General features: G+C 41.6%; 1 protein-coding gene across 4 annotated transcripts in view; it reads left to right on the forward strand.

Annotated features, from left to right (window-relative positions):
- The first annotated feature begins 1,416 nt into the window (after positions 1-1,416).
- The window catches only part of WFS1 (wolframin ER transmembrane glycoprotein), a 35,338-nt gene continuing 21,979 nt past the window's right edge, over positions 1,417-14,775 (forward strand). The window contains exons 1-3 of one of the 4 annotated variants that reach the window (XM_082315640.1): positions 1,417-1,552; positions 1,982-2,041; positions 3,610-3,807. In XM_082315640.1, the coding sequence (XP_082171766.1) occupies positions 3,615-3,807 (193 nt within the window). In that variant the 5' untranslated portion in view covers positions 1,417-1,552; positions 1,982-2,041; positions 3,610-3,614. Of the gene's footprint in view, positions 1,553-1,823; positions 2,042-3,609; positions 3,808-13,750; positions 13,816-14,775 lie in introns of those variants that run through there. The other 3 variants (XM_082315641.1, XM_082315639.1, XM_082315642.1) reach the window with 3 other exon arrangements.

Raw genomic sequence — 14,775 nt, forward strand, 5'->3', positions numbered from 1 at the left:
AACTCAGACTGCAAATGATCTTCTTAAAAATAGCTGGTTTTTTTCCAAATTTTATTTTAATTTGAAGTGAACAGAGGCTTGACTTCATGGTTGTTGAAACTTATTTTAGGTAAAAGGAAGAATTTTGTTATGACTTCCAAGGCAAGGAAATAGTAAGGATGCTGGGGACCACATTTTTGTTTGGGGATTAAAAAAGCCAACATGCAGTGACATCCACAAGTGGCATCTAACTGACAGTTTAAAAATGAAACATTTCATAGCTCCCCATGATCTGCTGCAAACGTGGAACTTGTGAAAATCAACCCAAGTGACTAAATTATTCACATGAATGGCTGAAGTTTGTATTTAATCTATTTTGAGTTTGTGAGGTGTTTGGTCTTTTAATTAGAAGCTATTCACAGTATTATGTGGAGACTTTGAATTATTTATTTTAAAGTAGCTCAAGAACGAGTTATGTATGTCAAGTAATGTATTATTTCTAAAAAGAACTAAGTTTACTACCAATACAACAGCAACACTTGCAGGTAAGTTTACCGGCCCAGGAGCTTTCCATGCACACGGCAGGAGTACAGGTGTATGCAGTAGTAACTCAGAGGACATTTAGGGATAACTAGTCACTCGGTTACCACCCTTTTCCCCCTTCTGTTCACCCCTTTGCTCTGCACGGAGAACACTGCGTTCGGGGGTAGGTGCCCCCTCTCAGGCTTGGGGGAGGCCGGTTTAGCCGCCGCGGCTGACAGGGCGCCAAGCCCTGCCGGCCTCCATGTCGGCTAAGGCGGGCACTTCGGCAGAGCTGGCCCAGGCCCTTCCCTCCGCTCCCCGGCACAAGTTAAGGCCCAGCTCGAGGAGAAGGGCTTTATCCGCACCTCGGCCACCTCGGGGCCGGGGGAAGCTGTCAGGCGCCCTCCCCCCCCCGGCACTCGGTGACCGCTCGGGGCGGCCTCCCCCCCTCAGCGCTGGCTGCCCGGCGGGGCCCGCGGCCCGGCTCCGCCGCCTCCAGGCCGCCCCCACCTCACGGCCCGCCAGAAGCCGCCTCACAGCGGCCGCCCCACGAACCCTCTCCGGAGGACGGGCGCCGCCCCCGGCACCCCGCGCTGCCATTTTGGAGCTGCCCAAGCCCGCCCCGCCCGCCTCCATCAAGATACCCCGCCTCGTCCCCCACCGGCGGGCAGCCGCCCGCTGCCGCAGGGCGGGAAGAGGCTACACCCGACGCGCTGCCTCGGGCGCCCCGGCAGCGCCCACTGCCCGGCCGCTCCCCGCCGGCCGGCCCGCCGCGGCCCGCCTCCGTCTCCTCCTCCTCCCGGCGGCCCCGCCCGGCAGCGGCGGAGGCCTCCCGGGGGAGCGGCGGGCGGTGAGTGGCAGCGGCGCTGCCCCCTCAGCACAGCACAGCGCGGCGCGGCGGGGAGGGGGCCGCGGCCGGTGGGCGGGCCGGGGCCGCCCCGTAGAGCTGCGGGCGCCAGGCGGGGCCGCACTTGGCGCCCAGCTGCCTCCGGAGCCGCAGGGAAACTTGGCGCCAGGAGACCGCGCTGGTGACTTCGCCCTGCCGGGCTCGGTGAGCGTCTGGGGCGGGGACCCCGGGCGGGACGGCCCGAGCTGCCGGCCTCCCTCCCGCCCCCCGCCGTGCTCCGGCTGCGCGCCGGGGCTTCCCGGCCTTCCGGGGTGGCAGCTGCCGGCCCGGCACCCTCCGGCCTCTCGGGGGAGGAGGCCGAGCAAACTCCGGCTCTCCCGTCCCGTCCCGCCCGCCGGGAGCGGTAGTTGCAGAGTCACCGCCGGCAGCGAGGCTGGGCCGGGCGGGCGTCCCGGGGCGGCGCGGCCCGCGGGCGGTCCCGGCTCCCCCGGCCGCGCCGGCTGGCTTCTGAACAAGCCCGGGCTCCCCGAAACTCTTGCCCTGCCTCCCGTTCCCAGACTTTTAGAAAAAATCCTGAAATCAAATCTCAAGGCTAGCATCTGCAGTAGGGAAACTCGGTGGTGTCCTTTATAGGACAAGTGCAGAGTGACTTTTGGGACGGGAGTATTTTTGTGCTAGCTGACTAGCACCGAGGTAAGTGTTTCCCTGTTCACCGCACGCGTATGGGAGAGATGCTCCCCTTTGGGGGGGGCCCGCCCCAAAGCGGCCGGAGCCTCCTGTGCGAGGCGTCCCCTGCCGCTGCCGGCTGGGCTGCAGCCTCAGCCCGTCTTCATCTTACTCCTCTCTCTTTCAAAGCGCTAAGGTCAAGTTTAAAACCAGATGCAAAGCAACTTTTGTGATTGTACAATGGTTAAAAATACTCATGGTGGTTTACTGGGAAAGTATTTTAATCTCTGTGTTTTCCTAGGACTGTCTGAAGGTTGAACTGAACTGTGTTGGTTTATTTATAACTTGATGTAGAAACATAAGACAGAAATGCATTTACTTACATCAGTAAAATATTTTCTGGCATAGGGAAGCTTAATTTTGGCAAGCAAGTTGTCTAAATTGCAAATAATATGTTTCATGATGGTAATATTGCTGGTACTTTTTGCATCCTGTTGTGATTTTTAGTGTTCTCTAAGTAGACATAGTTGTTGGCTGCGTTAGGATTGTGTCTTTGATTTTGTCTATACTTTCATCTTTACAAGGACATTTTCCAGTCAGTATTCTGAACATACAGAATTTAAAAATAGAGTTTGTAGCCAGAGACCTTCTACAATGTTCCTTGTGAATTGCTTAACTTCAGGGAAGTTGCTCGTAAGCAGCAAAAGTTACTATGTGTTATACTGGAGTAGTATAGTATATGCATAGCTTGCTACTTGCTTTCTTGTAAAAGCTAAGCTTTCAGTAAGCACTGTTATGAAAGCTTGCTGAATTAAGGAACTTTTTGCTACAGAGCAGAGATCCCCTCGTTGTTTAGGAGAGGACTTGGAGTGGAAGGTAAAAGGTCTTCTCTTGTAAGGAATTGTAAGGCCTTTCCCTACCTGCCTTAGCGTTTTTTTTGTATGAATACTGTTTTTTTATAAAATTGGATAGTAGCTTGGTAGTAAATAAAGTCAGCTTATTTTGGATCGTGTGTACTCCAGTCAGAAGTGTTTATAAAGAGCATCTTTGGCGTTGTCCCTCTCTTCATTTCCAGTGGCAGAGTTCTACACCTTCTCCTCCTTTGCCGCCTTATCTTTCTTGTCTGTCGCCTGATTAGGTGGTGGCCGTGAACCAGGCACTTGATATCAAGTGAATTTTTCTGTCATTATAGACATGTCAATACTGTTCCATAAAAAGTCAGGGGCTAGTCTTTGCATGTGTAAGTAGAACATTAGATTCAAAGAAGTTATTTATATGCAGTATTTACAGGATTGAGTCATTAATTTTAGTGTTTATCTACACTTGAAAATCAGTTCTTATTTAGTTAGGAAAAAAGGCAGTCACTCCTCTGGCACAATGCTATACATGGTCAGTCTTATTCAACAATAGCTGCTCATGCTTGGAATTACTGAAGAGTGTATAAATACATCTTGAAGTTGCTGTCAGTCTTCTTGCCCTTTTCTAGCCTTTTTGTTCAATTAATTATTTAAATATATCGGATTTTAAATTTTTACTCTGGTTTTCCGTTGTAACCCTACTATCTGATAATTAATCATTATTCTCTTGTTTTGCAGCTAAAATGAATTCAGATCCTGATCCTCCCTCAAGTCCCTCTCACCCCCAGCTGCATCTTGGAAGATCCCAGCTAAACGCTGCTGCTGTGGACCATAGTGAAAACACTCAGAAATCTGGACCATCTTCAGGAGATACTGCAACTTTTTCTTCTTCAGTTCCTGGCTACTCCCGTAGCAGGGAGAAAGCTGAAAAAAATGGTAAGTATGAAAACAATTTTTATGCAAAATTGGCTTCTGTTAAACATTGGGAGATTATTGTGTGTATATGTATTCTAAACTCTGTTTAAAGAGACGCTGTAAAGTAGGAAAATAAATTCCTCCAATTGCTTTTAACCTGTTGTTGTGAAAGACTTTTCTTCTGCAGCTTACTTTGTGCATATTTTCGAGTTTTCCCATCCCATTTTTCTTACGTATACAGAGAAACAGGGAAGAAGTTTGTTTGAAAAATTGGCAGGAAGAATTAAATGTAATTTAGCATAATATTAAAGTTTTGATTTAATTTCTTTAGTTGGCTAGATTGCATGCTAACTGTAGCTTGAATATGAATTCTAATGTGGATGAATAGATACTACTGTAATGTAGACTGAGGGAATAATAAGCTGATATATGAAACCAGAGTGACAGAAATGAAATTAAGATTAGCAGGCAGATAAGAAGTTGGATTAAGAAGCATGATACACTTTGAAAGGCAGAATGATACTTTTTTTTTCCCCTCAGTGTGAACCCATTGAGTTTCAAAGATTGTGAAAACTGATGGAATGAGAGAAATGTCTCATGCAAAAGGTAAAAAGAAAAGTATCTGGCTCCTGTATTCAGCTGCTGAGTTCCAGTTTTAAATTCAGTTTGTAATCTAACACTTGTACAAGAAGGTCTTGTGTTCAAGGTCTAGCAAAATTACTGCTCTTTAACTTTCTTTAAAATTGGGCTTTTGATTCTGAAACTGCTTATGTGCATGCCCTTACATTCATAAGTATGAGTCACTCTATTGAAGGTAATAAGGCTATCCAAGAGTTTAAAATTATTAAATGTGTGAATATCTACATGGCATGTATCAGATGCAGCTGAGCTCTGCACATAGTTCAGGCCAATATTGTGGCTGTGTTAGCACATCTGCTGTTTGCACCTAGTTCAGAACGGACTGTTGGAACCTTCTGGGTTCTTTGTTACTAAAAGGCACATTCCAGATGGAGGAGAATTTTTTGGATACCTGAATTTCTAATATGCCTCAGTGTATCATTACCAACTTTGTCATCTCGCCCACCTGTAAAAGAATTCAGAGATGATGGAGAACTGACACTTCTAGCATTAATTACATGGTTATTAATTTAGGATCAGTGCTAACAGGTATGTTTTCTTCCTTTCTTCATTCTCCAGTTTCTTAGTATGCTTCAACAGGGAAAGAATAGCAACAATATTAGGAATACGGTATGGAGTTATCTTGGGCTTTGTTGTGATATGGTTTGAAAGAGGAAAACATAGGTTTCTGTTGTTGGTGCCCACATTCACGCAAGATTCTGAAAATGAATACAAGCCATCAATCTAGTGGTGTTTTACACAGAGATTACACACGTCTGTTATTCTTCTCTAGCTAATTTGGAGATTTTCTTATGCTGTATAAATATTGGACTTTTAAAATCATATTGAGTTTTCTCTTGGTTCTCTTTACAGGCCTGTGTATTTACTAATGATCCCTATGCAGTTTCATATTATAAAGGCTTTTGTTTGTGCCCCTATAAAAGAGGACTTTTGAGCATTGATGTATTTCTCCATTTCAGTTGTAACTCATTCCTGATTACTTTAAATCTTTTCCCATGAAAATCTTCTTAGTGCCTGATGCCACTGTCATTGCCCTTTCCATCCCCGTCTTAATATAAGCAAGTATGTAATGCTGCAGAATGAGCTACATTTGCCATTGTGTCATGCTGGAGTCTCTAACAACCAAGATTTTAGTGGATTTAGATAGCAAATGTGTTCGACAAGAACATGTTTCTTCATCCAGTATTTTCTTCTATGGTTATTTTAGATTTTTGTCATTTGTCATAATACTAACAGTTTCTAGAACTGAAAACTCATTTAAAAGAAAGGAAGCAGAGAATTTTTCTTCCACCCACAGCAGCATTGGTCATCAGAACTCAACAACAGGGATTTTAGTAGGACTTCAGAAGGAAGTACAAATAGAGAAGTGCAAATTCACAGTCGCGTGTGTGCATATGGAAACAAATATGAAAAAAGTGATGTCTCGAACAGAAAATTGGCACTTCAGCAATTTTCAGAATACTTGAACTGACAGAGAAGGTATTCCTTAGAATCACTACAGCCTTTACCAATAAATAACATTCAAGTTGTGGATCGATCTAGGAAGAGTGTCTCTTAGCCATGGCCTGTTTTGGTCTGGTTGTATGAAAGGAGAAGAGATGTTCTGCAAAGGGGTGGTCCGACTTCTTTCTTGGGAGATTAAGAAATCCGTTATTTTGAATAGTCGCTATGATGATGACTAACTCTGAATGATGTAAAAGAGTTCAGAAATGACCAGCACATTGCTGTACAGAAAGCTATCTCAATAAATATTATTAAATATGTAGAACACTCCTCTCTATTGGTGACTTAAATATCTTGCACAAAGTTCTACAAACTTAAATTTGTGATAGAAGTAACTTAATTTTTAATTAATCAGCTATGATTTCTGTTGGAGAAGAGGAGATGTACAACATCTATCTCAAATATTATCTTGAAAGGCAGTTTTACCTCAAGCCTATCTACCACATGCCTGTGTGTCCTTCCCAGAAAGAAGGTTACTTGTATGCTGGGCCGCATTAAACAAAGCGTTGCCAGCAGGTGGATGGAGGTGATCCTTCCCCTCTACTCAGCACTGGTGAGGCCACACGTGGAGTGCTATGTCCAGTTCCGAGCTCCCCAGGACAAGAGAGACATGGACAGACTGGAGAGAGTCGAACAAAGGGCCACAAAGGTGATGAAGGGACTGGAACATCTCTTATGAAGAAAGGCTGAGAGAGCTGGGGCAGTTCAGCCAGGAGAAGAGAAGGCTCAGGGGGATCTTATCAAGGTATATAAATACCTGAAGGGAGGGTGCAAAGAGGGTGGAGCCAGGCTCTTTTCTGTGGTGCCCAGTGACAGGGCCAGAGGCAATGGGCACAAACTGAAACACAGGAGGTTCCCTCTGAACATCAGGAATTTTTTTTTTTTGCTGTGAGGGTGACCGAGGTCGCCTAGAGAGGTTGTGGAGTCTCCATCCTTAGAGATACTCAACAGCCATCTGGACATGGTCCTAGGAAACCAGCTGCAGGCGGCCCTGCATGAGCAGAGGGGTTGGAGCAGATGACCTCCAGAGGTCCCTTCCAACCTCAACCATTCGGTGATTCTTGAAATATTCTTGCCAACATATCTGTATTTCTGATCTGTGCTTTTCCTTCCAGTCTCTACTTATATACGCTGTGTTTAAGGCTACAGCATCAACAGGAACCTTAAGTAATTTATTTCCTGGAAATACTCATCTCTTACTCCTGCAGCATGATCCATATCTTGCAGGATAATCCAGCAAATTAATGAATGCCCTGGCTCAGACTCAGTTAAGCACTTAAGCACACACACATCCTCAGCTGCGCAGGTACTTCATTTGGATCGAACTCCTATGCTATAGGTTTTTTCTTTCTTTTTCAATCTATCTTCTACTGATGTATTATTAGGTAGTGTTTTTGTTATTCCTTGAATAATTCATTTCACAATGGAAGGTAACAGTGCTTTGAGAATTTATTGTGCAAATCAAATCTAGATTTAATGAAAAAAAAAAACTATTAAATTGTTGAGCTTGAGATGATTTGTAGATACTGGTGGTGTTGCTTTAAAAAAAAGAAAAGAAAGATATTCCTGTTTCTGCCAAAGCTGTTGCATTCTCTAGAAAACTTCTGCCTATATAGTGTATTGGGTTTTGTGTATGTGATAGGAATGGAATGAATATCAGTATGACAATTCTGTTCCTGGACAGGAAGTTTATTAGTGAGCAAAGCATATACACTACTAATTAGGGCTTCTGAAATTTTAAAACCATTTAGTCATCAGTATTCATGTAAGCAAATTACAGGAGCGTTGCCAGTTGCTTAAACAAGAAAGTTCTGCCATTATTTTAGTAGTCTGTGCCAAGAGGAACATGGTGTATAGCAAGGAAGACCAGTGGCTGCTTGCTAATGAAGTCTGGTGCAGTTTGTTGAAACAGACTGAGACGCTTTTATGTCCCCCAGGTGCACAGGCCCCTCGGTTTCTCTCCAGCTGCTATGTACCCCTTTTTGGCATCTGTATTTCATCCACTCTATGCATCCTCCTTCCTTCAGATACAGTCCTAAAGCAATGCGAAAAGAAATAGCTCAGATGAGAGCTCTGGAGGTCCCAACACTGGATTCTCCAAATAGGCTTAAAAACATCATTCTAGCTAGTGGAACCATTTCCTCTATGTGTATGCAGAGCAGAGCTAGGAAAAAAAGCGCCTTCCACATGTTCACTTACTTAGCTAAGTGTCTGAATACTGCTGCTATTAATGTAATGGTTTTGGAAGAAACGCGTGAATCCACACTCCAGGTAAGTGGTCTGTATTGCTGAGCTAGAAAGTAGCTTTCTGTGGCCCAGTGGATGGTTCACTTCTGATTCAGATGAAAAGAAAGCAGAGTTGAGAGAAACTTCTCACAATACAATAGTGATCGGATACTTGCCTGGGATGTCTGGATTCAAGTAACTGCTTCAAGTCAGCTATTATGGTAACTCGAACCAGACTGACTCTCACCCCAGGGGAATATTTATTGTGCTGCAGGTTATCTGGAGGTGTTACTGTTTCCTGTAATGCTTAAGTACTTTCAAGCGTGTAAAGTGTCTTTCTTAAAAACTGACTGTCTGCCAGTCAGCAGGTAAAAGAGGACATCCTAGGATAATACATAAATCTGAGAGGCAGCGTGATGGTGGTATTTTTTTATATGTGGAAGAAAAAGATTTTTATTTGTGTTTTACATCGTTCATATACATTTGCTAGCCAGTAAGGTTGGAGGGGAGGAATCAGGTAGGAATTCAAAGGTAAGAGTTTGGGAAGTTTTGAGAGCATTGCAAAGCTAAGTTGCAATGCTTGAAGAAATATCTCTTTAGTTAAGGAAGGAACTAATTTTTGTTTTGTCCATGTTTTTGCTGTTAAGGAAATACACACAAATCTTGTGCTCTAGAATTGAGAACATATGGGGAAGGTATTTGTACTGAGAGCTTTGCAGAAAGAAATCAGTTTCTTGTGGTTGGTTTGTAGATGTGGGGAGTTCTGCTTGTACTTAGGAAGGTTATGAGGTTTTTTTTGTATTTCTTGGAAGAGAATTATTTTATAAATTGTGTGACTTAGAATTTATAAATAGTACAAAAAATTCTTCTAAACAGTTTACAACACATTGTAACAATGTACAACAGTGCGTCTCCAATGCATTGCTAAATGATAGCTAATGAATAGGGAACCTCTCTAATTTACAAATATTTTCCGAGTGTTAGCCTCTTCCACTTCAGGTTACAAAGAACCTTTGCTTCAAAACTCTATTTTAGCACTTCTGTGTCTTAATTTTCTGGCAGTTTGCTAGTACAGACTAACTCTTGAGGCAAAGTGAAATGTTTATGCAAAGCTTGAAGAAATCTCAGAAAAATCTTTGATTGTTAGAAGGGGAGGATTATGCCTTGAAGTATTAATTACTTAACAATTTTTCTGTCAGTTTATTAATGCCCCTTCAAACTTTACCTGTAATTACTCAGGCTCCTGGAAAGCTCATTTGCCAAGCATTGCTGTGGGGGAGAAAGGATTCTATCCAAACAAAAGTTAATGACTGTATTTTCAGATAAAATTTTGGGACATAGTCATAGTCAGTACAGAACAATGGGAATTGGCTTTTTCAGGTCTGCTGCTATTGTTGTCATTAACATGCTGGTGTTTTTACCCTATGTGGGAGTAGGATTGGACACCCATTTATTTGAGGAAAGAGTCTCAATCTTTGCCTTCCTCACCATCTGAAATAAATAAATATTTTATTCGGCTGATAAGAAAGATATTGTTACCGATAACAATTTTTGCATTTGCTCAATGAACCAGATTAAGGGAAGTGCCCTAGCTCAATCTTCCTCCGTTATTTTTCAGGTGGATTGATTTCCTAATCCGTCTTCACTTGTAATAACAATATGTTTGTTCTAGTGTAGTCCCAGGGTTTTAGAGGGATAATAATGAGCAGCTGAAGAATAGAAGGCGAAGAGCTATATTCACATTAGTGAATCATGTAATGAAATAGGAGTAGCTCTGCAAATCATTCCTATTGTACACATTTAAAAATTTAATCTAGCATTTGGAATACAGTCTTTCAATTTAGTTTCCTCTAAAAAGAATCTGGTATGCACATTCCACTGTGCACACAAAATGCATTAAATGGGAACAGTTGGAAAGTTAAAAGTACATTCCTCCTCTGAACCAACTCTCTAGTGCATCTGCATTCATCAGCAGCAAGAACTGCTAATCTCTGTAGAGATTTTGCAGTGGCTTTGGGGGAAAACATTTGGAAGTACCTGATACCTGCACATGCATCTTCAAATAAAACTGCAACAAATCCCTGTTACACTACAATAATCAAGGAGAGGCTTGAAACTGTTGTGATGTTAGAGAGCCCCTTGCAGCAGCAGAAGGCCCACCTCATTACGAAAGTTAGAAGGTAAAACTGGAAACAGCAAACTGGGAAATAAAACCAATCCTTTGCAAAGTCAGTTAATTACTAGAAGCGCTTACTAAGCAAAGTAATAAGGCACTATGGACTTGCAAAACAATTGGGGTGGGTCTTTTTTGAGGGCCATTCTATTTTGACAGTAAGATAGTGAACTGCTGGAGTGTCTGTGTGTAGAGGAGCCTCTGCTGCAGAATTGCTGAAATTCCACTGAGCATTATGCAGGTTGTTACATATAGGTCTTCACCTACAAAAATATGCGGGCTTGGTGAGGTTTATGATCTCAACTCTTCCCTGCGTTGCTTTTTTGCAGGTTGCATTTTTTCTCTTTTTTTTTTGTTTTTGATAGGCAGGGTTAATAATGATAATTATCAATTAAGAAATGATAAAAAGTTTATTTATTTTTACCTCTCCAGTTTTGGAACATGTTAGCTTTATCCTAACTCATCTTTAAAGGATTTAATCAGATACACCTGCACGGAAAAAGCAGCAGGGCTGTCTCATTAGTTGTGCGTAAAATTATTTTAATGACTTTAAATGATCATTGTACAATAATAGCTATGCTAGAAAGAAATACCTTTTAAGAATAGTTTTCCCTCCACTTTTAAAATTTATAGTCTCTATAATATCATCACTCTTAGTCTTCTACCTACATGCTTTTTTTTTTTTTTTTTTATTGCTCTCCTGACAATTTACCTCATTTTGTGGGGGTGCGGTAGTTGTTCCCTTCTCAATTTAATGCTATTTGATGACTTGCAATTGTGATGTGACTAAGACTGTTATATCTACAAATGCATTGCTGCTCCCAGAGAAAGCAAAGTTGAGTCCTAGACTTCAACACCTCTGTAAACAAATGTTATTCCCCTATCTCCCATTCCTGTTACCTTTAAAAAAAGAATCTCTGGCAATGTATGTTAATATAAATATTTTTAATTGTTCTTGGGGCAAGTAGGACCATCTTAAGATCTCACCATGGAAGTTGAAGTGCATACAAGAAAAACATGCAATGTACTCTTAATTGTACCAAGCCCTTACTTTGCACTGAAGATGAGAATCCAGGAGGCTTCTGAATGGATGAAAGTATTCAACACTCATGGATGAGCAAATAAGCGTCTAAAGTTAATAAAACCATTTATCAAACAATAATGTTTGTTGTACAAAATAGTTCTCCCTCTCCAGTCAGTTCCTCTGTTTGTGTCATTATATTCTATATGTATAAATCATGTTTATGATGGCTGCGTAATGCCTGCTTTTAAGTGGAATGTCAGTCTTTCCAGAAACTTTACTCCTACATAGGTACTGCACACAATACCACTCAACTTTTGGAGCTTGCGGAAAGTGAGTAGGAGGATTTCTCTAGAGACTCAAACTGGCTCCGCTGAACACTGAAAGCTCAACAGCACAATCCAGTGACACACAAAAGCTATTAGAACCTTAATTTTTGTTACAAAATGTACAGATCGACTTTTTCTAAAAGCACATTTATAATAGACCATCTACCTGTGGATGAACAGTTTAAATCTCTTTTTCCTGAAAGAAAGAAATCGGACACCTTTCACTTTGGAGATATGCTTACATAGCATCTTCTGGCAAATGAAAGGATTTTTTATTTTGTCATTAATATGTGTATGCCTTTGCTCTGAAGTGCATCTGAGATTCTAGAAAGCTTGTTTCATAGTGAAAATAAAATCTGTAATAAAAAGCTGTGGACTGTTCCCTGAAAATTTTGAATTTGTTGGGTTTTAATAAACTTACAGGATTTGTGCTTATAGAAGGCACTTTTCCTGCAAAAAATCCTGTGTAACACTGTATCAGAATTTCCTCCATACACTTCCAAGAGAGACTGGAGGTATTATATAGGATGTGACTCCAAAAGAAATACCTTCTAGAGAGATTTTCCACAAAATATGTTCTGCTATATCTGTTTCGGTTGATATCTCTGGGCAGGGATGCCCTTAAGCTTTCGCTTTCCTACTTTTTCCTTGACTATTGCTTGAACAAATATGCCTGCATTATTTAGTTTGTATGTGCATGCATTCTTGTTGATTGCTTCCTACCTAATGTTATGTAATCTTCAGATTTCAACATTGTATAATTTTCTTTATATTAGCAAATGAGCTATTGCTGAGAATCTGCAAGAAAATTATATTCTGTAGCTAGTGTATTTAATTTGTGAACTGAAGGCAAATTCATTCTGTCTTCTAACATAAATTAACTGCTTCACTTTGGTGACAGGCTATTATTTCTGATGGTTCTTTTTTTTTTTGTTGTTTTTTTTAGTAGCCCAAAAAGGCCAGCTGATTACAATACAGTCCTATCGTAGTTTTGAACTCTGTAGCAAGACCTCTTCTGACTGCATCAGAAGCTATAACAGCTTCTGTCTCGGACTGTAACCCTAGCAAAGGTAATTGTTGGTGGAGTGGAGAATAAGACTGATGAAAGCTGAGGAGCAGGAGGCAGAATTCCTTTAGAACAGTGGTTTGAGAATCCCATTCAGTTGGCCAGAGCCCAAAGACGCCAATGCTTCAATGCAGTCTGCAAATACAGAGTTTTTGCGGGTTGGTTGTTTTTAGCAGCTGGATGCTTTTTTTTTTTTTAAGAAGCCAAACGATGGTTTTTTCCTCTTTTAGTTAATTTTAGCTTTATTCTACAGAAGGCATTGAAATCCAGGGGACAGAGAGTATATTTTGGGGCACTTAAATGCAAACTGAGGATGAAAAGTGAATATTAAAAAATGACTGGCTACCAGCAAGCTGACTTTCTTTGTGGATGTTTATGGTAATAATTAAGGTGGTACGCATCCTCTCTGTGCACCACCATAACTTCCTTTGGGACAGGATTTATAGCATGTTTTTGAGCTGTTGCGAGCTGTTTCTTTTTCAAGCTAATCCAGTGCCGGGTCAGGTGGCTGCAGTTTAATATGCACTCTGGTGTCCCTGATGAAACTTGTGGCACAGAGTGCACTCATAACTCTGAACTTAATGATAGTAGAACAGTTTGGCTCTATCTGCAAGTACTACTTAGGCCACTTTTACTAGTACTTTAGTACTATTTTTATTATCTTAATATTAGCTATGGGATAAGCTTTACCTGTTCCACTTCAGAGGCGTGTTTTTATGGACAAAACACAAAATGTCTGTTTTATGTCTCTAGACATAAAATAAAAATCCAGCTTCAAGTTCATCATAATGAAAGTCATGGAAGAGGCTTTTCCAAATACAGTAATGAATCCTATATCTGTCTTCTCTGTGTCACGTCTGTCTCCACCTGCACATTACTTTGTTCAGCTTACCTTGTGGAGCCTGGTGGGACGGGTGGAGTTGAGCAGCGAACATAGGTTATTCATACTAGTATCCTCTCAAAGTAAAAGCAAGTAATTTTCTTTGCAGTTCAGACGGTACTTCCTTTCAGATTCAATTACAGTAAGGCCGTCTTGCTAAAGCAGTGAAGTGACATATGCCTGAAGCTTCAGGTAAGTACAGTGCTGTGCAATGTGACAAAGATCAGTTCAGACATCAGTACGCTTCATGGTATATGACGAATTTGTTCACATGTGGGAGAAGAACTAATGTCAAAGACGATATTCTTCCCTCCTTGCTCCTGCCCCAGTGATGTGGCTGGTGGAAGGACCTGTTGATAAAAGCTTGTTCCATACTACTCTTCATCAAACATGTAACTTACTCGTGTCAGTTAATAACATGGAGCTGAGGGAAATGCTTGACAACCTGTGACTTCTTATAAGTACAAAACCCACTTACATTAAGTAAAGAGCTTACTGGGTAAAGCTAATGAAAAACACGAAGTGCAGTTTTTCTTCGTCTGGATGCCATCCAGGATTTTCTTCTCTCCTAGCTGAGCTAACCCTGGAGTGTTACAGTTTGTGAACTCTGCGTGAGGGATCGCAGAAGGTGCTGTCAATGCTCACTATTCATATTGGAGAACCTGAGTGGTGACAGACTTCCTCAGGTTCAAGATTCTTGTTATCTTTTTCATGAGAATCCTTTACGCTATTATTTACAGCATGCCTGTTAAGCGTCAGGGAGCTTTTTCTAAATGCAATGCTAGTGCTGTCCTTATTTGATTTTATTCATATTTTACTGAGAAGTTAAAGGTGTTTAATGGCAGCTGTTTCCTTCTCAGAATGTTCTTTAGCACCTTGCAGCCTAGAGACTTCCTCGCTCAGTGGTGAGATCTTTGTATTTGATAGTGCTTTCTGGGTTTTTTTTCTTCTACCCTCGGTTGTCCAGTTGCTTTTTAAACTCATATAAGTATTTGGCATTGGCCTGTTGATGGCCTTTAGTTTTTGGATTTGGTAAGATATCAAATAGGCTCTCTGTTTACCTTCTCCTTTTTGCAAGTTCTTCATGTGTCTAGTGTTATTCTCCTCAGTTTCCTCCCCAGGTTAAAAAGCCCTGATAATAGTGTCTTACTG

Source organism: Platalea leucorodia (genome assembly GCF_965183815.1).
Source record: "Platalea leucorodia genome assembly, chromosome: 6".
Taxonomy (NCBI): Eukaryota; Metazoa; Chordata; class Aves; order Pelecaniformes; family Threskiornithidae; genus Platalea; species Platalea leucorodia.